This window comes from Jaculus jaculus, chromosome 12, assembly GCF_020740685.1.
Source record: "Jaculus jaculus isolate mJacJac1 chromosome 12, mJacJac1.mat.Y.cur, whole genome shotgun sequence".
Classification (NCBI taxonomy): domain Eukaryota; kingdom Metazoa; phylum Chordata; class Mammalia; order Rodentia; family Dipodidae; genus Jaculus; species Jaculus jaculus.
In genome coordinates, this window is record NC_059113.1 from 16,162,194 (window position 1) to 16,189,446 (window position 27,253).

General features: G+C 41.6%; 1 protein-coding gene across 1 annotated transcript in view; it reads right to left on the reverse strand.

The window, feature by feature from the left end:
• Positions 1-2,585: 2,585 nt before the first annotated feature.
• The window catches only part of Ebf2 (EBF transcription factor 2), a 248,011-nt gene continuing 223,343 nt past the window's right edge, over positions 2,586-27,253 (reverse strand). Inside the window, exons 11-16 of the mRNA XM_004665826.2 lie at positions 24,981-25,069; positions 23,388-23,453; positions 23,121-23,298; positions 19,531-19,716; positions 10,204-10,371; positions 2,586-5,315 (exon numbers count right to left, since the gene is read on the reverse strand). Coding sequence (XP_004665883.1) covers positions 5,284-5,315; positions 10,204-10,371; positions 19,531-19,716; positions 23,121-23,298; positions 23,388-23,453; positions 24,981-25,069 — 719 coding nt within the window. The 3' untranslated portion in view covers positions 2,586-5,283. The remainder of the gene's footprint in view (positions 5,316-10,203; positions 10,372-19,530; positions 19,717-23,120; positions 23,299-23,387; positions 23,454-24,980; positions 25,070-27,253) is intronic.

The following is a 27,253-nucleotide window of genomic DNA, read 5'->3' on the forward strand; positions in this document are numbered from 1 at the left end:
TGGCTCTGTAGAGAGCAAGGCCGAGCTCTTGCAAGTACAGTGACCATGGGATCACCCCCGTTTATATCTGTGTCCACTTTGTTTTAAAGCTGCATGATTTTGGTAGTAAATTATAGGCTGGACTTACTAATACAGGAGGATTCCTAGAGAGGACAAAGAAAAGACAGGCATGGCTTCAGACATCACGACAGGGACACTAGAATGCAGTGAAAAGAACAAAACAAACTCCTGTGATTTCCTGAAGAACGTGTACTTCCAGAGACTTTATACCCAATCCAACAGCAAACTGGAAAAGAAACAGAGTAAACAATTTTTTTAATGTATGCCAACCAAAGAGTATCCAATTGTCCTTCTCTGTATTGAATAAGTTCATGAAGAACAGTCGGGACTGACTAGAAAAGGAGAGGGAAAAGGTCACCGTAGTGTCCAACTTAAAATCATTTCATTCCCCAACATGGTCCTTTTCTTCATACTCCAGTTCACGGTGCCACAAAATCTGACCATCTCCCTAGCAAGCTTGGCCTGCCCTACTTACCCCATGCTCCTCATTCCCACATCTGACTAGTTAGGAAAGTCCTTCCGACTGTGTGGATGACTCTCATATCCTTTCTCTACTTCCCATCTCTAGTGTGAGGCCTTAGCTGTGGGATGAGGGACTCTTGTCTGGACCTTGGCAAGAGTCTCCAGAGGTAATCACTAAGAATGTGATGCAAGTACACCAATCAGAATGAATGCCATCCAGAAACTTCTTTATGTCAGGATAGGACGTGGATCATGAAGTGAGGTGAATAGGTAGGAGTCCCTCTGTCTTGCAATCCTGATGTAACGTGTTTTTATACAAATATAAGGTTTCAGATGAAGACCGGGCGCGGCAGGGCACATCTTTAATCCCAGCACTCAGGAGGCAGAGGTAGGTAGATCACAATGCCACCCTGAGACTACTTAGTGAATTCCAGGTCACCCTACCTCAAAAAACAAAAACAACAGCAACAACAACAAAATAGAATTAAAATGAAAATTTTGCGAAGAATTTTTTTTTTAAAAAAAAAGGTTTTTCTGTAATATAAGTGGAAAGGCCATCCTGCTAAGACACCCAGATTCTCGGTCTAGAATTCATTCTGAATGATAGGATCCAATGTAGGAGAAGCTTCAAGGTCAAGGAGCAATGACACCTGACCTATAGGTGGACAACCAGAGAGCTCTTCCTCACTCCCCTCATGTTTGAGTTTCCTTTGTTTGAAAGTTAGAAGCAAATTACATTGTACTCACTTCACAACTTTTTATTACTTGAGTAACAAGATCATCTTTGAGAAGTAACTCTCAGTGTGATGTCATTGGTGGGAACTGGCTACCTTTCCCATGTGATAGAGCACAGCTGTCTCCAGCAGTCAGAAAGGAGACTCACTCTTTCAGCCCTTCCACAGGCATTGGTGAGAACTGGGGCACTGAGCTCAGCTCCACACTCGATGCTGACAACTATGCAGTCCCTGCACTTAGAAGCTTTCAGTTCCAAGTGAGGTCAGACAACTCACCGGGAAACAAACACAGGAACACATATGTTGACCAGGACACAAACAGAACTCAGAGATAGAGGATAAGTGGAGACTCCTGCATTGTGGGAAGTCTAAGATGGCCTCCCATGGAAGGTTGGGTAGGCACTGACCATGCCAAAAGCAAAGGGAAAAAGAGATAGTTGTCCCTAGAAAAGTCAAAAACCCAGTGGCTTTTCTACTTTATTGTTTAGAAACTCTTCATGCCCTTATATAAGGAAGCTATTTATGTGACATAAAGATATCTTTATCCTCAGAGTGGAATGTGAACCTGTATTTGAGTATTCTGGCTGAGACTCACAGGTAGGATTAAGTTCTCCTGAGTATGTTTTGTGAACTTCCTTTTATGTGTCTTTGATACTGTGCCCATCTGGGGCTCCTGCTACAGACTTCTACAGCATTCCTTGAAGGTATGGTCCAGACCAGCCTCCCTGGTGGAAACTTCACTGCCAACATTCTGTGAGGGCTCCAGACCTTCTCTCTCCCTATATGAGTTGTTCTCTGGTTATTTCTTTCCAGAGACACCTGTCTTGCTCCTTTCCCATGATTGGAGAATAGGCATTGAGTCTTTGGGCCTCCAATTCCTCAGACAGAGACTAATAGACCAACTGACAACAGCTACGTGAACAATTTCATACTGTGGTAGACTCCCTGGCTGCCACAGAATTCCCTGCATCTAACATCCACAGAGTATAGATTCTTTAAATTTGGGAGATTTTCTGAAAGAACTCGATAAGGTAAATACCAAAAATTGGCCTTACCTCATAGTCCCTCCCTCTTTTCTAGGTAAGTTCCTTGGCATACTTCCAGGTAGACAAACATTAACAGTAATTTCCCATAACCAGAGGAGAACTCAGAGACTAGTAGTCAAAAGGAGACCCCCCGCCAAGCTAAATTTCTCCCACTTAACAAAAGAAAGCAATGGTCACTTTTACAGTACAAAAATTTTATTTTTTTGTTAGGATAATTTAAAGTTTAAAACTGAAGTAGACATATTCATTTTACAAACAAGATATTCTTTCATAAGTAAGACCGTTAAAAACAGTAAACAAAAAAGCTGTCTTTACAAAAAGCTCTGTGCATAGCAACTTTATACTGTATATAACCGACAAAGCAAACAATAAAATGAAACTATACAGTTTGAAAATGAGACCTTGCTGTACAAAAGGTAGAGAAGAAAATGGTTTTTAAACCATGCATATTGAAATGTGCAAAGAAAAACTGGGAAGAATTTCAATGCTATAACAAAAGATGAGATAAATAATGTAGTAAATTGTTCCTTTAACTGGAAAAAAAAAATCTTACACAGCTCCTCTTACAAAGATAGGACAGAATTTTGTTATCACCTATAGAGATACTTGTATTCCAAGTGGCACAGGAATAACCTGGGACCGGAATGACCCAATAGCAATAGCTAAACAAGACAGAGTAACTTTGTTTTTAATTTATTAGTACACTAAAAATAATCCTTACACACATTTGTACAATTAAATAGGTCTGCTGCTGCCGAGGTTCTAGCTGAGTGGTCAAGGATGTCTGGGATTTAGTTACACACACTTTTCGGTGTGAAGCTATCGACAAACTCTACAGTCTTTCTGGAGACAGTATGGCGCTTGTTTTCATGCAGGAGCAAAATTCACAGGTTCTAAAAGCAACGCTACTTTAAAAAAAAAATCCTTATGTTGGATTGGCTCAAATCCAGGTATAAACATGCTTAATTTGGTTCTGCTTCCACTTTTGGATGGTAACATTTAGATTCTATGTGTTCCTTCCTTGTACCAGATTGTTCGCTGGGGAACTGTTTCCACGTGTGTTTCCATATATTTTGGCGCATTGAGCCCTGACCATGAAGGACTATCAGCAGTGATTATAAGCGTGCCAAGTTCCCAAAATCATGGATTCTCTTGTGCATAGAAAAAAATAGGGATTGTATTGGGTACTTCCAAATTAAGCTAAAGTCAGGTAAGAGAGCTGAAGGCTGGATGGGTGTGGGCATATATAGCAGTGGGGCAAGGAGGTCATGTAAATGGGCTCGGAAGCGCTGAAGATATCTGTCTGTGAGAGCTGCATCAATTTCTCATTTCAGATCCCTAACCAAGAAACCCAAGCTAAGTCTGTGGTGTCCATGTGTTAACAGGAGACTCTGGCCTGGGAAAAGATGACATCCCACCAGAAACCTGGATGTATCTCTGGGATCACACAGGCACTAAAGAGTCAACCACTATTAGCAGCTACTGCAAGATTTCCCCCCTAAGAACTAGGTACATAACTACAGGAAGCAAGCGCACTGGGCAACCACACTACCTAGAACACCCCTGCCCCTCATCCCTGAACCACCCACGGATCCAGATTTCCATGTCTTGGAACATAAGGAAGGAGGTTCAGGGATGTTTTCATTCCTCTTCCACATCTCGTTCCACTCTTCCTGGAAACAGTGGCAGGCAGGATACATATTTTTCCAAGAGAGTTTAATAGCATAAAAGGTGAAGGATTTGGACATTCGAAGACTGACTTTTAAGAGGCCAACAGAACCATCTTTCCCAAACTCTGTCTCGGGCCAGGCAATCGGGAGAGGCAGAGGGTGGCTCTGGCAAAGAACCCCAAAGGGCCCTTGGTCAGCTAAGACGTGAGGTTTTGGCTTGTCTTGAAGACACTTTTCCTTGGGATGCTCAAAGCTTGAGACACTGATGTGGGGACTCTCTGCGTTGTTCATGGAAGAATGCTGAAAAGCTGAGGAGAGGTATTAGAAACACTCTAGCAAGAGTGAACGCTGCAAGGGATCTACAGGCTATTTAGGAGGCAGAAAGGAGCTGGGAATGAAGTGATGAGTGGAGGTATTTGTGCATGGGCATTTATTTGCATCTTTTGTTTTTGCAATGGAATGTTTTGTAGGACTCTCCCTAAGTTATATGTTCTTGAGCATGGGTCAATAAAATGGTGGAAAAAGAAAGGGATGCAGGATGGGGGTAAGACTCTAATAAGTAACCATAGTAATAATCACACACCTTTAAAACTTGTTACTACATGTTTGCGTCATTTTCATTTTACATCAGGAAGAGAAGGTCCTCTCTTCCAAAAAAAGATCTTAAGTTCTACTTCTACTTACAATAAGTTACACGTTTATTTATTTAAATAATTGTAAAACATTTTAAAACTTTTTCCCTTTTTGTTTGTTTTTTTTTTTAAAGAGATTAAACTATAAGCAAACACACATACATTTCCTCATTCAATTCAGGTTTCCCGTTAAGAAAGTCTTCCATGCTGGTACCCTGTTTTGTTCAATTTTTTTTTCTGCATAAACTAAATTGGTATCTGAAAGGCTTCATAGAAAATAGAAACTTTCAACTTTTTTTTCCTACAAAGAAAAACAAATAGTATCCAAAATATTAAAGCATGAATTGTTTGCCAATTTTTTTCTTAAATATTTTACAAACCTAGGAAGGTGGTTTCATAATGTTCATAACAAAGAATTGCATTTCTGCTCTTAGCACTGACCATGTCAATGGCAATTTTTTTTTTTTGTCCTTGTCTCCAAGGGGGTCAGTTTGAGTGGCTACTGTCAGAGGTGCAGGAGAAACGTGAGACCAAGATGACGGCTCTCTGCCTTCCCAAGTCTGTCCATCGCGTCCACTGGGGGACACAACTCTCCCCAGAGAGTTCAGAGTGCTTCCTTCATTATTGGTCCATTGGAATAAGTAGTTCTGTGCTATAAGAAAGCAGTTCTTCCTTCACTTTACATCGGGGGTACCACAAGTCCCGTCATGGCTGTAAAGGAAGAGTGATATAGGAGTGAGAACTGGAGCCTTTTTATGGTAACGATGCTAACAGAGAGGAGGATGGGGTGATACGGTCCAGGGCATGATGCCCCGAGCTCATGGACAGGCCAGTTTTTTTTTCTCAGTTTGGCCCAAGAAACTGAAGCCTGAAGGAATCCCTGAAGCCAAATCTTGCTGCAGTTTTCCCTGAAACTTGGGAATAACATTTTGTTTTGCTTTATATGAATGGATAATCTAGGGGTAATAATAGGCACAAATATGCATACTGAGTTACAATATATGCATGCTATACTTTTCATTATTGGACTGAAACAATTTCCAGAGTATACTGTCCTAAAACACTTAGGTGTGACAGGAAGGGAAACTCCAGGTGAGGAGCTTGTGGACTTACTAGATACCGTTTCTTCCTTCCCTTCCCTTCCCTTCCCTTCCCTTCCCTTCCTTCCTTCCTTCCTTCCTTCCTTCCTTCCTTCCTTCCTTCCTTCCTTCCTTCCTTCCTTCCTTCCTTCCTTCCTTTCAAGTAGAAAGTTGTATGGATACATCATTTCCCTCCTACCTGTTCCGCTGAAAGCCCTCCAGACTTTACCAAAAAAAAAAAAAAGGCATGTGTGGGGGCACACTGGCTACAGTACACGTGTGGAAGTCAGAGAACACCCGTCAACATGCTGGTCCTCTCCTTAAATCGTCTTCTATGTACCTTCAGTCTCTATGCCCATTCTACCCTAAGTCAGATAGGGGCTTGCTTGCTTTAAGTAGCTCATTGCTACCTGGTGCTCCCTGCTCCTATGCACTTATCTACAGAGAAAGTAGAGTGAAGTTAGCTCCTACTGTGGGAGTCAGCCTGGGCCTCACGTCCCATCCAAGTGTAGCATTCATGCTCCTTCAGCTGGTCAAGAGGATGCTGACATCTATCCTAACAGAACCAGGGCCAAGGTTTTCCTCCAATGTGGGAAATAGAATGGCATGAGCCAAATGTGCAAAAAGTCACATGCATGACAAAATGTATGCCTTGGCCTTTGTCTGGGTCATGAAGAGCCCGGAGAATTTTCATATTTTTGGGAAAATAACAAAATCGTTCCCTTGTATCCAAACTTAAAACCATATCTCAAAATCTGATTTTGAAATATGGAATTGAAGAATTTCAATTGTCTATGTTACACTGAGGTCAATAAATAATATCATACAGGCATTTTGCTGAGCAGCACTTACTATACTTACAAGCAAGTGGACAAAATTCCTATTCTTTTTCTCTCTTCCTCCCTCCCTCCCTCCCGCCTCCTCTTTCCCCTCCTCCCCCTCTCTCCACCCCAGCTAGCGTAGTCCTCTTGGGCAAAATTGTCAGCCGTCTGTTTCCCTGCCCATACAGCCTTTATTGAATGTTTGTGAGATCTGGATTAAGGTCTTACACAGCTAGCAAAGCCTTAATTATTTTTGCCTGTATTACTATATATTGAATCGATGTAACTTTTCAATAAAGGCAGTTCAATTCTGGACACTCCCTGATGATTTGGAGATATAGCAACTCGAGTAATTATCCCAGAGTGTAGAAAGGTGGGTTTTTTTTTTTTTTTTTTTTTCCTAGAGGGAGCTGGAAAATGAATCAGACATACAGTGTATATAATATTATCTTGACAATCTATACTCTTGAGCTATAAATGTCTGATGAATGAGGCAGAGGGTTGGGCAAGAAGTGCAGTAGCCACAAGTCTTGGGTGGTAGAATCTTTGCTTATGTCCTCATCTTCCCCTTGTCTGTGTGGAACACTCTTGGCCCCTTCATTTTTCTGGGTCTCAGGGTTATCAAAGCAACACTGCCCTTAAAGATCAATTTCTCTTCATGACGGACATCACCTATACCCTTCTCCCTGGTCCTATACTCAATAGAGTGGGCTGGATCTCTGCCAGATGGTGACCTTGACTTTATCCTTGTGGAAAATGGAGCCAACAGACACAAAGGTAGACATGAGAGAGAGGGAGAGGAAGCATCTTCATGAGTGGTGGTGGAGGTGCCTAACTGCACTTGGATCGCCCAGTTTCCTTGCACCTTTGGAAATCGTTTTCACGGGCTGCAATGACAAGGATGTTTTCAGGCAGCGATGGGGTGAGTGAGTGAAACGCTAGCTTTGTCTCCTCCTGCCTTGCAACTCATGGCGCCTGCGCTGGGCATGGAATTTCCGTGCCCCTGGTAACAAACGACTTCAAGAGGAGGCAATGTGGTTTCTTCCTGACAGGCTCCGTGGGAAACTCTCTACCGTATTTCATTCACACGGATCAATTCACAAGGTTCTTTGAAGACAGCTGCCCACCTTCCTGTGTGACGAGCCAGGAAACTGAGGCTCAGAGATGATAATACTAGACAGATTAATGGGGCCAGGAAGAGCAGATCTTGAACTCCAACATACACCTGAAGTTCAGGTCTCATATCTGTCCCTCTGGGAACACTCGGAAGGGTCTCCTCAGAACTCGCCTTTCTGTCTCCACACACCACTTCCCAGTTTCAAAATTCTCTGCAATCCTTTTAAGGCTGCAACCTTAAATCAAGTATATCTCCTCCTCCCCCTCCTTTTCCTTTTGAAGGTTCACATCATCGGGGATATCTGAAAGGAATGGTAGCATTCAAAGAGGTTTGTGACTTCAGTGACTATAAATTTGAAGCTGGGGCTGGGGAGATGGCTTAGCGGTTAAGCGCTCGCCTGTGAAGCCTAAGGACCCCGGTTTGAGGATTGATTCCCCAGGACCCACGTTAGCCAGATGCACAAGGGGGCACACGTGTCTGGAGTTCGTTTGCAGTGGCTGGAGGCCCTGGCTCACCCAGTCTCTCTCTGTGTGTCCATCACTTTCAAATAAATAAATAAAAATAAACAAAAAAAATTAAAATGGAAGCTGGAGCCTATAGCCTATGTCCATGTGCAGACACAATCAAGGGCCCACGGCTCAGGCGTCCTGCCAACCTACACATCCTGAATGGCAGTGGCAGGGAGTGCGTGGCTGAGGACTCTGGAGAAGGATTTCTGGTATTTGTATTCCTTCTACTCCCACAAGGAATCTAAGACAGCACGTCACTCCTCGTGGTTGACACTAACATTACTTCGTTAACAGTGTAGGGCGCTTGGCAATGTAGCAAGAGGGAAGGTGGGCACTAAAAACTGTCCTTGGCTTGCCATAGTCCAAGAGCCAGCCTGGCTCAGCACTAAGTCTCTAGAGACACCAAGGATCTCTGGCAATTGGCTCTGCACCCCCAAATTCAGAGCATGTGTGTGAGAAGAGGTAGGGGAGTACTGGCAAGTCGAAGGAAGACCACTGCTCTCCCTTCAAGTGAAATAGGACATCATTTCTGAGCCACCAGAAATGGGAAAAGCACCTCCTGTCCTCCAGTCAGGCCAGGGCAGAGGAACAAGGCTCCTGCGTGCTTCATCTCCCCTCTCTGCCTTCACCCTGTGTTTGCCTATGAATGAAGCCACCACCAATGTGTCATCGCTGAAGCATGTGTGGGGACAGGGAGCTGCAACAAATATGTCGTACTGATCATTTCCTGGGCTGGAAACATGACCCTCATGGATTAAGTTTCAGCAATCCCCGAGAGATTGGACAGAGTGCAGCGGTGCCTGCTGAGAGACAGGGAAGGTGGAGGCTCTCAGCTACAGCCGGCAACGCTCCTCCACTGCTTAGACGTCTGGATGGGGAAACGAGGCCCATCAAATACACAGACGTTTCCCACCACCCACCACCCGGGCGGCAGAGTCCTAGCTGGCTTGTCTAGTTGAAAGAATGTTTCGCGGCTGTTCTGAGTTCAGGATTTACAGTGACATTTTTGACAGTTTCCCCCGTCGTCTCTGTCAATATGTCACAGGCCCGGAGGGGGAGAGTGCACAGGAACCTAACCTACCACCCAGCTTGTCTCAGTCATGCGCGTGGGTACCCGCAAGGGGTCTGGAACCTCCACCTGCTCATCAAGCCACCGAGAGTTGGCATCTCCAGGACAAAGCCCAGCCTGGCCTCCGTGGGAAGAGATCACTGAACCTTGCTCCTTTGGGTCTTATCCCACACCGCCTGTTGTGAACGTTTGCAACGGCAAGACATTGAGAAACGGCCAAAAGTGACGTGGGTCGCCCGTGGGCCATGGCACTCAGCAGGTTCCAATTTGCTCTTTTGCCATCCGCTGCCTCCCGTTCTCGATGGGATGATTGGATTCTCATGTACTCATCCTATTTGCGCTGCGTCATGTCATATTACATTTTAGGACACTGCTCAGAAGTGGGCTTGACGGGTGATATTAATTTTCGTTCTTAGAAGCAGTATGTCTTTTTTCCTCTTCCTTCCCTACCTAGGCCCTGATCACACACCTGCTACCAATTTGGCTCGCGTCCACTCAGAGTTCTCATAACTTGCTGGTTGTTCCCGGTGGATCGTTCCCTGTGCACCACAGGAACGAATGTGCAGGGCAGGAAGAAAGCCTGCTAGGGAACCGGGACGTGGCATCTGCAGGGGTGGGTGACCAGGCACCCTGGAGGAACAGGAGCACGGCCCTGAAGAAAGCGTCCTGTCCAAACACTTCTGGGTTGTACATATGACTCTACCACAGTGAGTTCCGTAACACCCAGCCTCCTGGCTTGTACTCCGCCACCCTCTTCCTGTCGAGTGCAGGACTAGCTCAGCCACAGCTGCCATTGGTGACCCATGAGGAAGGCGCTGCAGCATCCATCGGTTGACACATGATGAGGGCTATGGAATGAAGCTGTGCTATTTGCTGTACTTTGGAGGCCCCATAGCACCCAGATGTCTATCCGCTCTCTCCCCCCCACCCTTCTTAAAGACACACACACACACACACACACACACACACACACACACACACACACACGTGTTCCCTTTGCTTACCTCTGAACCCATTTCCATTACCACTGGAGCAGGCGGGTGAGGGGGAGCCTTGGGGCCTGATGACAGGGGCAAAGGCACTCTTCTGTTTGACAGCAGGAAAAACGGAAGAGGAAAATGGGAGGATGGAGGATGTGCTGGAAGATCCAACTGTGGGACTCGAAGACATGACTGGAAAACAGAAGGATCGTTCTCTTTAGAAAGAAGAGTTCTAGAAATGATTCTTTTAATATATACATTCTCCATGCTTTGAGAAATTTTGAATTTCCAGTCATTGGTCCAAATTCTAGGGATTTTTTTTTTTTTGTTTTAATGACGTCGAGGACCCACCATAATGAGCTCCATAGTGGCTGCCTAATCTCCCCTCCCACCAGCAATGTGTGTTTCCTTGTTTTCCACACCCGTGCCAGCGTGTGATATTTGTGTCCTTGATGATAGCCTTCCTGACTGGGTTGAGATGGAATCTCAGTGTAGTTTTGATTTGCATTTCCCCTGATGGGTAACGATGTTGAACACTTTTTTCATATGTTTACTGGCCATTTTTTGAGAACTCTCTGTTCTTGCATAAGCCCATTTATCAGTTGGGCTGTCTGAATATTATCATATTAAGCAAAACAAGTCAGACACAGAAAGGAAAATTGCTCATGTTTTCTTTCATTTGTCAGACCTCTACTTCTCTACATATATATGTATATTTACATGTATGTATATATAATATGTATATGCATATATACATATATATATGTGTGTGTATATATACGTATATATATGTGTGTATATATATGTATATATATATATATATGGCATATGGAAGGAAGTATGACCAAAATACATGATGCGCTTAAAATTGCTCATCTATACCAGCCCCAGTATCTCATATAAGGTTAATATAAAAGAAAGAAGACCAAAATAAAAACTTGAATGTACCAGTATTCCCCTGCCCAGTGGAAGAATAGACTTATAACAACTCTAATGTTAGAGGAAGGAAGGCAAGGCAGGAAGGCTGTTTGTCTTCCTGGCATGTCAGGAAAGGAAGATATCAACAGGCATGATGTCATTCATAGGTTTTCATCTTTATGGAAATTGCAAGAGAAAGCTCAGAGTGAGTATGCTTAAGGAAAAGAAAAATGAAACATCAAATCTATTCAACATGGAAGATCTCTCTTTTTTGTACCCTAGAAAGAAGTCCTATCTGAGGCTATCTGACTCTTGGAAACTTGCAGGGCCCACCCAAGAGGCTTGACGAGCTGGGTTAACATCTCTGCAAGGGCCATCTCAGTGGACTGCGTCCTCATTAAATGTAGGAGTTTATTAACATTTAGAAGATTACTCCCTCTCTGGACTTTTAGTGCTCCTGGGAAATAAAGCTGCAACTGAGCCTCCCCTGACATAATGTTTAGGGAAAAACACTAATATTAACAATATTAACATTAAAGTGACCATAAGGGGAGCCAAAAGCCAAGTGTGGTAGTTTCCAAGAAAAATAGATGCAATTGACACAATGAAGTGCCTTGCCTCTTCATGTAAGATATTTCAAGTTGCATCAGATAAGACATCATTTTATTTGCTGTTATACTTTCTCAAGAGGGGTGCATAAGACTTCACAAAAGGGGGAAAAGAGGAAAAAAATGCTAAGAACAAGGTGAATAGAAGATTAAATATTTTTGGCATGCTGAAGTATACGCTTCCCTTTCTTACTCTGTATATCCAATTACGTTTGGAAGCCTGATCACTCAATTGCACATGTATAAAGCAATCATCGACGGTACCCCCAGTATGATGTATTTTGCAGCAGAATAATAAACCAAGACGACCTCAAAGAGCTTTCTCAGAGGCTGGAAAGATGGTTCAGCAGTTAAAGGCACTTGTTTGCAAGGACTGACAACCCAGGTTCGCCTCCTCAGTACTAACATAAAGCCCGATGCCCTAGGTAGCAAAAGCATCTGGAGATCATTTGCAGCGTCAGGAGGCCCTGGCATGCTCTGTTTCTGTCCATGTCTCTCTCTCTCTCAAATAAATAAATAAAAGTATAGGAAACAAAAGAGCTATCTCTAAAACATACTTCTCCTTAGTCATCTGCTTTTAAAAGCTGTGTGGAAGAAAACCTCCAAGCACATCTCTGTCCTCCCTCAAAATAAATCAGAAGACATTGTAAAGGAGCATGGAATCAAGAATCACAGGTAATGCTTGAAAAAATTGGACCAATTCCCTGTAACAGGACAAGATGCAGCGCTGAGCACCGCATTGAGAGTAGATCTTGTTCATAGTTGCCAGCCACACCTCCTCTCTCAGCTTCAGTGCCATCAATTCAATAGAACAGCAACAGAAAACCCTCTTCCCTTCTTGAAGGTGCAGATTTACAAGCCAAGCAGAGGCTCAGGAGGCCCTGGTTCTGACGAAGGCCCAGTCTCACTCCATGACATCATCAATGCAAGCACCAAAATAATAGCCCCTGGGCTTCTGCAATAACGGCGGCTCTGCTCATACAGTATGATAGAGAAGGGTCTTACAATGCTGCCATTCACACACATGTACACACGCGCGTGTGCATGCACGCACACACACACACACACCATCCTATTTATGTCCAGGCCAAATCTCATTTTATTTATTTTTACAAACCCTTTTCCCCCAGTAACACATTCCCACTTCAGGGTGGCTTATATGCAGTTGCTTCTCCCTATAGAGGTTTTACAGTGACATAAAAGAAGTGGGCAGCGTTGAGTAAGTGCAGATGACTGTAAATACTTTTTGAAACTCTGTGCACACAGAAACTTTCATCAAATACAATTTAAAATTCAACGCAACTGAAACCGAAATCTTAAATGGAAGTTTGACTATTTCAGCCAAGATGGTTTCTAAGTCTGTATGTTTCAACGATGACAACCTTGCAGAAAATTTTGTTAAAAAACTTTTAACTTGTAAAAAGAAACAAAGATAAATTTTTTTAACTTGGAGAGATGGCTTAGCAGTTAAGACATGCAAAGCCCAAGGACCTGGGTTCAATTCCCTAGAACCTACATAAGCCAGATGCACAAAGTGGCACATGCCTCTGGAATTTGTTTCCAGTGGCTGGAGGCCCTAGAGTGCCCATTCTCTCTCTTTCTATTTAACCCCCCTCTACCAAATAAATAAATAAAAAATTTTAAATGTTTTAACTTGTAAGAAGAGTACGGGTCATATACATTAAAATTTATGATACAACCTTTATTAAAAAATAGTAAAGTGTAACTGGTATTTCTATGAGAAAATATAGAGAAAGATAAAACTGATAAATTTTTAAAAAGTCATGATAAATCTAAACATCCTAACAAACAAATAATTAAACAAATCCTTGGACTGGGGGGGTATTACAGGGTTCAGAAATGGACATGGGTATGTATATGAGAATTGATACTTAATAAAGGTGATATTTCATGTTGTATTGATGGGAAATAAATGCACAGAAAGAATATGCTCACCAGTGGGAGACTAAATCTAAATTTAGACTGTTTCCTCATGTTTAACAACAAAGTAAGTCTACGTGCATTATGGAGTTATTTGCAAAAATGAAATTATAAAAGTGGTAGCAGAAAAATTAGGGTGATATAATTTGTATAATCCTTTGAACCCCAAAACCAAAATAGAAGTTTGCAAGACTGACTTGCTACATGATAAAAAACATTCAGTAGCATAAGTTTTATAAGGTAATTAGGAATAGAAAAACCAGGCCAAAAAAAAAAAAAAAGAAAAACAGAAAAAAGAAAAAAGAAAAATGGCCAGGAGATATGAACAGCAGCATCCCAATTTATTAGTAGTAAAATGATAGTGAAAATAACAACAGAATATTATTTCTCACTTACTAAGCTGATAAACATAAAGGAAAACTTAACGGGGTAGGGAAACGTATACTCTCTCTTTTCTGAGGGGCAAGTCAATCTCTCTGGAAGGACTTAGGCAATGCATAGAGAAGTATGTTCAAATGGGTGTATTCTTTGACCCACTGATTTAATCTCTAGAAATTAATCCCAAAGAAATAGACACAAATGTGCCAAAGAAATATACACAAGGGTGTTTTTATAACAATTTAAAATTGAGAAATATATGACCCATAGCAGAGCAAACTATATTAAGTCCATGCAATAGGATGCTAGGAAAACCTTTAAATGATTGTTTAAGATGACTATTTAACATGTAACTATATCCCATCTCAGATAAAAAGCAGATTAAATAACAATTTGTGTATCAATACCACTTTACTTTAAAGAAGAAATGCATACAGCAAAACTGTGTATCTCTTGCCAGTGAGATGATGAATATTTTTTTAATTCCTCTTATTTTCCATATTTTCAGAATGTTCTACAATGAAAATGCCTTATTTTTGATGGAATAAAAAAGGGGAATCTCTATTTCATTGGTAAGAATTAACAGTATGCATTAGGACTTTCCTGAATGTCAGTTTTCTTCCTTAAGGTTCTATTGCCTGTAAACAAAGTTGTCAGATACTCCTTAGATAAAAGAAAATCAGAGACTAGTCAAGGGAGGGAGCGTGATAGCGTATGCCTTTAATCCCAGCACTTGGGAGGCAAAGATAGAATTTACATAGTAAATCCCAGGTCATCCTGAGCTAGAGTGAAACCCTACCTCTAAAAACAACAACAACAAAAAAAAAAAAAAGAAAGAAAGAAAGAAAGAAAGAAAGAAAGAAAGAAAGAAAGAAAGAAAGAAGGAAAGAGAAAAAGAAAAAATTGGAGAGTAATAAATCCTCAAATGATGGTAATGATGGTAATGAACTTTTTCAAAGCAAACGTCACTCTATTGCTTCTCCTCTCTCAGGACTCAGGTATGCATCACTGAAGGTTTCATGGAGTCTGTTTTGTTTCTATGCATAACCAGTAACTCATCCACCTTCTTTCTACCCTCCTTTCATTGATCTTATGCCACAATCTTATTAGTCTTGAGTAAACAGTGCATCCATCCATGACTGGAAATCTGTACTTTAAAAGTTTTATGGCTGGGCATGATGGTGCACACCTTTAATCCTAGCATTTAGGAGGCAGAAGTAAGAGGATCACGGGGACTTTGAGGCCACCCTGAGACTACATAATGAATTACAGGTCACCCTGGGCCAGAGTGAGACCCTACCTCGAAAAACCAAAAGAAAAAAAGTTAATCATGGTTGAACTGGGGATATAGCTCATTGGCAGAGTATTTGCTTATCACGCATGAGAGCCTAGGTTCTACCCACAGCACTGGCCCCTCCCCAAAAGATGAAAACTTAACAGTGGTTGTTGCTACATATAGATACAGCATGCCATTTTTCTTCTCATCTCCTTTTTTGCCTCGCATGCTTTTCAAAATGTTTACACTCGAAATGCTTATGATTGTAATAAGCTCTTATTTTCTTTACCCCAGAAAAATGTGATAGAAACGCATCAAAATATTTTTCACAGGGAGGGAATGTACTTTCTTTTAAAAACTATTTCCATATGTTATGCATTTTCTATAATAACCATTTAATGTTTTATAATAGCAAGTGTCTTAATATTTATTTCTGAAAATATAAAAATACTAAGGCCTGGGGCATAGTCTAAGAGTGTGTAAATGAGTAGATTGGATGACTGCCTCCATGGGTTCTGTTCCAAACTTTGGGTTGGCTTAGTGGCTACTCTGCTTAGAAAACAAGGTCCCCTTGGGTGTTGCAGGCTTGTCCAGCATACCCAGTTGGGGACAGTCGAGTTTAGTGCTTTAGGAAAGCAGATCACTCATGCTTCCAACTGAGAATTTCTCTGGACATCTATCTGTCCATGGACAGAGGCCAAAACCAAGGCAAGCACATCTGGCCGAGAAATCTATCTGGACATGGAGAGTTCAAGACAAACCACTTTTCTTTTCACAAGGATTGATTGGCCGGCCCAGCTGGAACCCATGGGCACAGGTCGGCCATTGCATCGAGCCGTGGCAGTTGCTGGCGCTGAGGGGGTCTGACAGCATTTCATTATAGCCCCCTATTGTCAGGGGCTTAGCATTCAGCCATGAAAACTCACACTGAGCCGGAACTTGGCACACACAGCTATCGCCAGGAAGTGGAGTTTGTATGTGAAATTGAAAAAACATCTGTTTGGCCATTTTTGAAGTCGTGTGAGAGCGAACGCAAGGAAGACTGAAGACTTGGGATACTCTGCACTGGTTGGAATGCAAGGCGGACTTCAGAGAGAGATTTGGCTCCTCGTGGCATCGTCCACCCACACCAGATTCATTTTAAAGTAAATAACGTGAGAAATCATAGAGCTGTGCTTTCAGACACAAGCAACTGGATTGACGAAATCTTTTCCCCCGGGCTTTAAAACATATTTCCCAGAGAAGTGAAGACCTTGCTGGTTAGAAATACAGGTCAGGTGCAAGTGTAATGAACTCCATTGGGCATTGGGGATTTTGATTGTGTTGGATACACTGTTTGGAATCCCATTCTCAGACCCTCCCTTCAAAATTGAAGGTGCAAAAAGGAAGGAGCAAGGAGGGAGAGCCTTTTAGCAGGCTGTATGCCTCTCTTCCTTTTCTGTATATACTAGCCATCCTGTTCTAATGGGCAGCTTAAAGACTCGGGGTGCTGTTGTTTTTCCTGTGGCAGTGGCTTTGAGTGACCACGCAGTGGAAAAAAAAAATTCCTCTCCTGGATGAATTATTGCCTATGAAACATTAAGCAAATAACATCCACTGGGCATTTCCATTCTCTCTCCCTTTTCTATGTTTTTTTCCCTAGCTCTACACTACATACTGTGTTATTTTAAAACATACAAAACAACAATCTCGTGTGTTCCACCTAAAACAGACATGAATGTATGAACGTACCCCATGAAACTAATGTTTCTGCAGATCAAAAGTTACCAGATAGAGGGAATTTCATAAACTTCAGAATACACTGTAAACGTGTTCAACATTTTATATTATTGAATAATTTTAAAAACGTGTCATTCTGAGTCTGGTGACAGGAGCTCAAGTCCCAATTTTGCTGTTTCATGGCTATGATCCTTTGAGTAACTCATTTAACACCTCCTTACCTCTTACAAGGGAAATTGGTAATATGAATATAATAATAATAATAATAACAACAACAACAACTATTATATCTGTGTCACAAAGTGGTTGAGAAGACTCTAGACTGGGCCATGATTTCTAATCTATAAAGCCAAAAGTTAATTGTTAATTACTTTTATTTTTCTTTCATCATTATTATGTGACATTATTTATCCAGTGGCTGTCTTCCTGCATGTCTCATGGGAACCATTAAAGGGGTGTCCTCTTTACCACACATGTCATGAGGAAGTGGGGCACAAATTTCCCCAAGGTCTCAGAAACAGAAGTGATCACATCTCTTCTCAGCGCCTTAAACCAGTAATTCACAGACATAAAAATTTCAGAAGAAACAGTGTTTCTTTACATTTTATAAAACTGGAACCAAATTAATGGTTTCCCTGCAGAGAATGGCACTGATGTTTTCCCTTGGATTCATCTAATTTTCCTAAACATATTTTTAAATATTTTGCTTGTTTATTTACTTGAGAGACAGAAAGAAGCATAGAGAGGGAGAGAATGGGCACTCCAGGGCCTCCAGACACTGCAAAGTAACTCCAGATGCATGTGCCACCTTGTGCATCTGGCTGATGTGGGTCCTGGAGAATGGAACCAGGATCCTTTGGCTTTGTGGGCAAATGCCTTAAATGCTAAGCTGTCTCTCCAGCCCGTATTTTTCCTAAACATATTTTTATCGTTTCCCTCAGTTTCCTATTAGTTTCTATCTTACACATTCATACTACCTATTGACTATTCTAATTTCCCCAAGACATTCTTGGAACAGAGTAAAAAAAAAAATAATAATAACAAAGGTAAAAAAATCAACGATAACTTATTTCCATAGAATCTGGGCCATCTGACAAGATACACACAGCGACAAAATTTCAATCATACAGACAGAAATGATATGGGCTCCTCTGCTACTTGGTGCTATGGGCCCGTCACAATGTATAATATTAATTGTGTGGCTTGAACACATAATTTGGAAATAACTCAGAATGCGTGTCCCCTGGGGAACCAACAGCTCAAAGGCTATGAGAGGCCACCTCTGGGACCTGTTGTTTCCTGAGCCATGGCTGACAGGGTTATGTGCTGTCCTTGACACGTCCTTGTTCTTGGCAAGAGGGAGCCACTCTGGGTGAAGAGAGGGCAAGCCGTGGGCCTTGCGACAATACCCAGCGTTTCAAGAACACTCTACTCAGTTACTCAGCATGTCCCCTGGCCTCAAGTATAAGAACACATGCTCTCCTGGGCTCCTGGGAGGATGGTGTAAGTTCCTAACTTAGCTCCCAAAGCAACCCAAAAGGGTTTTCACAACTTCCCAAGGCATCGGCCAGCTGCTGGGCCATAGATTAAGACGTTCTGTCTCCATACGTGACACTGTGACACCAGTCAACCTCCACCTCTCTGAAGGTGCCAAGGGGCAGAAAGAACCACCCCACAAAGTCCCAAAGAGCATGATGTGACAAAAGAACTGGAAGTCATCAGTGCTGTGCCTTTTATCACTCTGCTACATTCTAGCTATGTTATGGGGGGAAAGTTGAGTAACTTACTCCCTAACTTCTTTGTCTATAACCTCAGTCTCAGGGAGATATTCCAAAGGTGAAATGAAATATTGCCTAAGAAAATGCCTAACAAAGAATACATCTGCTATTAGCCAAAACGGATTCCTCTCTTCCACAGACACAAGCCACACACATTGTTGCCCTGTAACAAGGGATAATGGTTACTTTGTTGTTGCTAGAACAAAATACTGGAACAGAAGCAACTTGTGGAAGGAAAAGGGCTCAGTTCAGCTTACAACAGCCTCCACTGGAAGTTTTGTCATAGCGGAGAAGGCGTGGCAGGCTAAAACAGGAAGCCAGTATGGCCTTGGGTAGTCAAGAAAGCAGAAAGAAAAGAAGTGGAACCTGGGATCAACCTTCAAATCCCCCACCTCCACCCCAAGTGACCCACTTCCTCCAGCAAAGAAAGCTCCATCTATATTCTAGAACTTTCCAGGTAGCACCACCAGCCTGGAACCAAACATTTCAAACACATGAGCCTATGGCAGACATTTCCCATTCAAGCCACAACATAATGAGATCGGTTCATTCTATTTCCCCAGAAAGTCTTGAGTAAACTGGTGAGTCCGAGTCCAGATAAAAGAATAACAGGCAGGCAGGACATCTCATCAGAAAATGGGACTGTCCCTTCCAAGTCAGCTGTCATTTATAGAAAGCTCGCCAGTGAAATCCCAAGATGAGGAGGTTTGGATGGACGATGAGGGTCACTTACTTCCATACGGGGAGCCCGTAGGTGAGCCGTTCAGAAATCCTGGTGATCCTGGCACTCCCAGGTTGGCCATGGGGACATTGCTGTAACCGTTCATACTGTTACTGGAGGTGCTGTAATTAGACTGCTGGGGCGTGGAGCTGGAGGAGTACCCCCGCGGGGAGATGCTGCTTGTGTTTCGGATGTACCCTTGACAACAAAGAAACAGACCAGGTAAGTACAGCGCTGCCCACAGTTGAGCCACGTGGGCTGCAGTCATCATGTCGCCACCCCTGGGCAGCAGCAGGAAGTGGCAAGTTGTTTTCACCTTTTGTGTAATCTACATGTAATAACTGCACATTTCCGTGTGTACAATACAATATAATGACACATTTATACCATAGGCAGACATGAAAGGAAGGCAGCTGGCATATATGGCGCCTCAAACATTTATCATTTCTTGGTATTGGAAACATTCGGAATCTTCTGTCACAACTATTTGGAAAAATACAATAAGCTATTGTCAACAATTATCACCCGGCTGCGCTAGAGAACTCTGGAACTTACTCTTCCTGTCTAACCATATTTTAGTAGCTGTATTCTAGTCCTTTACTTCTTTTAATTTATTTGAGAGAGAGAAAGAGAATGAGCACACCAGGGTCTTCAGCTTGCTGCAAAGAAACTCCAGATACATGCGCCACCTTGCACATCTGGCTTAAGGGGATCCTGGAAAACTGAACCTGGGTCCTTTAACTTTGTAGGCAAGTACCTTAACTGCTAAGCCATCTCTCCAGCCCAAGTCCTTCACTTTTCATACCTTCCTCTTACTTCCCCATTTGGCTGAGGCCATGCCCCTGACATACCTTTCCTCCTTCTTTCTTTCTTTCTTTCTTTCTTTCTTTCTTTCTTTCTTTCTTTCTTTCTTTCTTTCTTTCTTTCCTTCCTTCCTTCCTTCCTTCCTTTCTTTTTTCTTTCTTCCTTCCTTCCTTTGTTTCTTCCTCCCTTTCTTTCTTCCTTCCTTCCTTCCTTTCTTCCTTCCTTCCTGTCTGTCTGCCTGTCTGTATTTTATTTCACGATTTGGAGACGTGATCTCACTATATTCGTGGTTGGAACTTGCTATGTAGTCCAGACAGCCCTGGAAATCGCAGTCCTCCTGAAGACCAGGACTACAGGTATGCACCGTCTCAGCATCTCTAGTTCATGCCACAGAGCTGTACACAGTGTCCCCCACGCTGCACCTCACCTGACCATGCAGTTCCGCAAGACCTGAATTGCTATCACTGAGAAAAGCATTCTGTGGTCAAGTAAAGCTGGACAGATGGTACTGGAGCCACTTCTTGAAGATTCACAAATTACAGACCTAAACATCTAATCTGATTTAACTTGACTAATCTAGTATTTCCCAAATTTAGCACACCCTAGCATCCTTTCTGAAGGTGTACGGGAGTCACCCTGGCAAGACCTCTGGGATTATCTACATTCTGCAGAATGGCTTCCCTATCTGGTACTGAAAACCTAATCAAAAGCTGAGAAGATCATAGACCCTAGTCGGAGTTGAGGGGAGCTACTATTGTTGTTTGATCAAATACATAGAATGTATTCATCAAATTGCCCCTAAAACATATATTATGTTTATGTCCATAGATTAGTGCTACTCTTACCACTGGCCAGAGAAGATTCTCTTTTTGCAAAAGGCAGTCGATACTGGGGAGACCTCAAAACTTGACAAAATGCTGAGAATAAGTGGCTATTGAGTGCTCAGTGCTAAAGGAGACATATCCACCATGCCATCCAAGGCTCAGGGAATCTCGTATGAAGGGAGCAGAAAGACTATAAGAGCCAGAGAGTGGAGAGGATGAAGTTGGGACACTCTACGCCAAATATGAAGTGATGGTCATATCTATGACCTCAAAGCTGATGTTGGCTGTCATAATCTCTCCCTAAGACCTGTACAACCTTGAACGCTTCAACACTTCCACGTGGATGACAAGAGGGGGCCAAAATCGATATCAAATAGAAGAAGGTCTAGTTAGAAATAAGATTGGAAAGAAGGAATTCGGTTGAATTGGTTGGGGACAAAAGAAGGTAATGGGAAGGGATGATGATCAAATTACAGCATATGCAAGTATGAAAATTCTAAGGAAAAAAAAAAGTTGGCACCATTCCCTATGTGGGGCTAGAGATTATTTTCAATCAAAAAATATTCATGGGTTCAGCTACCCATGTTCTTTGACCCAGCACTCGGAGGCATTAGCACCTGTGTGGGGGGCATGGGTCAAGGAGGGATGGGGAGTCTTCTCGTGTTTCCCAGAGCCTGGCACAGAGACCTTAGCAGTTCATGTAGCCCGAAATCAAGCACTGGGATAACCATCTCTAAAACTAGTTAGAGCTGGGGATACAGCTCAGGGCTAGAGGGCTTGTCTAGCATGTACAAGGCCCTGAGTTCAACCCCTAACACTCTAGCACTGTGTGTGAGTGTGTGTGTGTGCACACGTGTTTGTTAAATGTCAAACATGGTGGTGCACACTTGTAATTCTAGCATTTGGGAAGAAGAGGTAGGATATTATTGTACAAGTTCAAGGCCAGCTTGGGCTACATATTGAGTCTAAAGCCACAGTTTGGGGCTACATGGTTTGTCCCTATTCCAAAACATCCAAGCAGACAAACAAGTAACAACAACAAAAACCCCACAAAACTAGTTAGCAAACAGTCCAAATATATCAACAAATTAAAAAATTTAATATACTGTTCATGGGTCCCACGGCTAAAACAAATAAAAATAATAATATGTTCTACTACTCCTTTGTAAGAAGACCTCACCCTGGGCAAGAGAATTAGGAATTCTCTGGCCGTAGATGACTTAAATTAGAAATAAAAGTACCCTGAGGTTAAGGACATCATTAGGAAAATTTACTCTTTTCAGAAAAGATTTATGATAGATTTAGGCAAGGCATTTAACAATAAAATCAACGTATGGGAAAAAATCTTTGTACAATGTGCTTTACATGTAAAACTGCAGTAACTATATAAGTTCATTACACTGTAGTTATACAGGAAATAATATACCACAGAAGTTACCAAATAAAACTAAGGCATCTCTTCTCAGTCACCAAGGAGAGTTGAGTTTAATGAATAGAACTGGTGAAAGCCAGCTTCTTTTATTATCAACAATGCAAGACAAAACTTATCCAGTTACAATAGCCAATCTTTTGTTTTGTTTTGTTTATGTTTATGTTTTGTTTTTCTAGGTAGAGTCTCATTCTAGCTCAGGCTGACCTGGAATTCACTATGTAGTCTCTGGGTGGCCTCAAACTCACTGCAATCCTCCTACCTCTGCCTCCTGAGTGCTGGGGTTAAAAGCCAACATGCCCGGCACAATAGTCAATCTTATCATTGAATATGTCCACTCAAAAGGGCTTCTGCTTGGTACCTAGTGAACTCAAAATCTACCAATAAGCTACCATCATGTTAAAATAACCCAATCTGTGATGGTGTGGCTCATCTGGGGGCATGGTCTATTGGATGGTTTATGAATCACCCAACTTGTCTCATTCCAGCAAAGCCAACCTTTTGAACTGAGAAGCCATACTTGAATTCTATCAGAAAGGCCATACCTTGGTTATTTCCTTGTGTTGACTCTGAGATGCTGACCCCGAGCTGGCTGCCATAAGAGTTGATGCCCATCATGCCACTGTGGGCTGGGGAGCTGGAGAGAGCTGGAATCTGGCTGGGGTTCCTGGGGACACTGTACAGGGCTTCGGCAATGTCTGCAGCACGCTTCAAAATGATGTCCTAAGGGAACGCAGGTTGGGATGAGTGAGCATTGTATCTGGCATGAATAGCCATAGAACTCAATAGGGTATAAGATGTATATATCCAACCTGGTTATTGTGTGGTGTGCCATAAAGTGCTTCCACTAAGTCTGCAGCTCTTTTCAAAAGCATTTCCTGGAAAAGATGTCAGGGTGGAGTACAATCAAGGGTAAAACTCCAAATGGCAAACTAAAGAAAACTATAGATAAAAATTGAAAATATCATACATTCCCCCCCCCCGGCAAATATAAGTAATAAGCCAGGAGCTCCAATAGTAGATGTGACAGATAGAATATCATTATATTTAATTATGTATTATATATGTAATTGTGTATCAGTATGAAATCACTGTTATAAAATGGCTCCATGATAGTTTGTGCTACTCTAACAGCAAAACAATCAAAATGAGGGTGAAGTTGGTTAAAACTGGCAAGGTTCTGGATATTTTATTAAAAGCTACTTTCAGAATAGGGTTAAACCTGGTGTTCTTAATTAATCAAGCATTCTTTAAAATGATAGATAGACCTCAGTTTAGCTGCTTGCCAAGGACTTGTCCAGAGTACTGAAATTATCTTGGCAATGCCTTCTGTAAATTCTAATTCTAATAAAGATGAATTCTTTCAATAATATTTCCCCTTGTTCACTTTAACCAGAGAGAATTAGCAATCTCTAATCCCTCTCCTCTCGTTTTGTCTTTTCCACCTCCTGTTTTTTTTTTATAGCCTTTTAAATTGCTATTAACCTACTTTCCAAATATCATCTAATTTAATGGTGGGACTGGGATTTTTTCCAGAAGGAAAATCAAGGTGGGCTGTAGAAGCAAATGGCACTGCAATTTTACTCACAGTACAGAGTAGAGAACATGACATTTTATGATTTACATGTTTGAAGAGAAATATAAAATTTTTAAAAAAATGTAGCATTTTCCTTAGTGATAACTAATAAGTGGGCATATTTTTTAAATAAAGAAAGCCAACAACATAGGTCAGCCATATAGTGAAGTTGGTATAAGGAAGCTCATTCTTGAGTGATGTATTTCATAAAAATTTTATATGCATACATTTTATTATCTCTCTTTTAATAAAAGAGATTTGTTGTTGTTTTTTTGTTTTTCGAAGTAGGTTCTCACTCTGGCCCAGGCTGACCTGAACTTGACTATGTAGACTCAGGGTGGTCTCGAACTCACTGCGATCCTCCTACCTCTGCCTCCCAAGTGCTGGGATTAAAGGCGTGCCCCACCACGCCTGGATATCTCTCAATCCTTAAGTATATAGATAGGCCCTCAATGAATTCTTGATTTGGGAACAGCAGATCTCCTTAGTAAGAGTATATAAAATCATATTTAAACACAAAGAAGCAAAAACTTACATTTTAAAGTAATTATGCAAATATTTACTTTCATAAATCTGGCAATGTTTTATAAGCTGGATATTCTTGTAGTGTATCTGTTTTATAGGACCAAACTTCCAGATTTCATATTTCCACAGAGATAAAACATAATATATTTCATAGTTAGTGGAAACTTTATGTTCATTTTGTATTTAGAGCATAGCCAATTTCAAGGCTTAATTAATTTTAATGGGACTTAAATGGCTGGATTTGTCTGAATCTGATGAGAATCTACAGAAAGATTTCCACATGTCAATTTCCCATGTATTTTACCTTAGCTAATCTCTCAGGATCTCCTGGGTGTCTTGGGATCACTTTCTGCAGTCTCTGGAAGCCATAGTCTATGGTGGGCTCGTTTAATGCTGGAAGACAATACCCTCTCTTTGAGTATGTACCCAACCATAAAACAAGTCTTTCACAACTGTCAGAAAGGTTCTCATATTTTTTTTCAGATTTGATACATTATGATACAATTAGTTAAGGGGCTTTACTGCTAACATTGGTTAATTCACACATACTTTTGGAATTTATAGTAATTCTGTCTTACCATTAGAACAATAATTCAAGATTTCAAATAGTATTGCAATTATGCTATCATTTCTGCCTTAAGTACACACCATGAATCCTCTGATCATTCTAAAGTCATCACAATATTAGCAAACGGTATCTCAATTTTTTTAGTCTTGTATCAGTGCTGGGAATTGAACGCAGAGCTTTGTATACTCCAGGCAAACACTCTACCATTGAGCCACACCCTCCGCCTAACCATATCCCAGTTCTGTATGAAGATAATGAACTGCCTTTGTCATATTCCCCCTTTGCTCCATCCTCTCTTCTCTTTCCCAAGTAAGTCTTTTCGTCTATTCTAAATACTCATATTTCTTTTTTCCATTTTTTTGGGAGTCTTGCTCTAGCTCAGACTGACCCGGAATTCACTATGTAGTCTCAGGGTGGCCTTGAATTCACAGAGATCTTCCCTACCTCTGCCTCCCAAGCGCTGGGATCAAAGGCATGTACCACCAGGCCCGGCTTAAGTATTCATATTTCTTAGTCACAACAGTCCATGGGCAGGCACTCATTTTATCTCCCCACCATGTTCTCATGGAAGACAAGCCTGGCATGAATCAGGTACTTAGTGTATGGAATGATAAAATTAGCGAGTGAAGACATACTTCAGTATTTCTGCCATTTCAAAAAAGGTCTTCACAATTGGTTCTTTCTTCCTTTGCTTTATTTTCCCCTTTCTTTTATGTGTGTGTGTGTGTGTGTGTGTGCGTGCGTGCGTGCGTGCGTGTGTGTGTGTGTGTGTGTGTGTTTATGCCTCTGTGGCTCCCCATTTGCTTGCTTGCAGTGCGGCCACTCATCTGGGGTGACCTGTGCTATCATCCTTCTGGGAGCTTGCAGGGCTCTGACTGTTCTCGAGTCTCTGCCCCCCTACAGGACTGGGGTGACATGTGTAACGCGGGACCTGGAGATCTGAAGTCTAGGCCCTCACAGGCCCCTCCCTCTTGCTAGCGCAGGAAGCACACTTAACTACACAGCCATGTCTCCTGTCCCCCCTTGCCTTTAGTTTTAAAGTGTGTTGTTCAAATCTGATGATTTTAAAACTACTTCATGGTCAAAGTAAAGAGAAAGATATAAGAAAATAATTGCCTACATGCGGTTAGGCAATGACAGACACAAGAGGCTTCCCTTTTTATACATGTTTTTGAATATGTCACTGCTATGCTACCAAAATGACTCAACACAGAACTAGGGTTATCATCTTTGCTTCTATCTTCCCAGATTTAAACACACACGTACCTAAAATTATTCAGATGCATGTTATTTATGCTGTTACATAGCCTACTTTTTATCTACTTATCCATACTGTATATCATACCATTTCTCACAGGTTATTAAATATTCTTTTATACCAGTATTTTAAATTCCTGCATATTTTTCCATGACATGTTCTATAATTTATTTAAATGACTTCCTTAAATGGGCATTTAATGTGATCCTAATTTCTCACCATTATAAAAATCAAAGCAATAATTACCATTTATGCATAACTTTAATTATTTCAATCAGAAAATGCCAAGATTAGAATTACTAGACCAAAAAAAATATGATTTATATTTAAAGCTTTTTCACTCATACTGTCAAATCATTCCTTAAAAGAATATATGGATTTAAACTCCTTACAGCAACGCATATAGACATTGTAACCTATAATTCTTTACTCACAAGTGAGGTTGAAGATTTTTTTTTTCTTATATTTGTCATCGTTTCAATTTTCATTCCTTTGTGAGAGTTTAATGGTTTCTGTAATTCTTTTCTAGTGGACATTAGCCTTGTTTGCTTGTAGGAATAATATCATTTGGTTTGCATTCTCCATAGGCTCATGTGTTTGGACAACCTGTGCCCAAATGGTGGCACTATCTGGTGAGACTGTGGGGGCCTTTGGGATTGTGGCGTGACAGAAGTGAGCTTCTGGAGGAAGGGCTTAAAGGTGACACCCACTGTGGTTCCAACCCAAGCTCTCTGCTTTTTTTGCCTGCTGT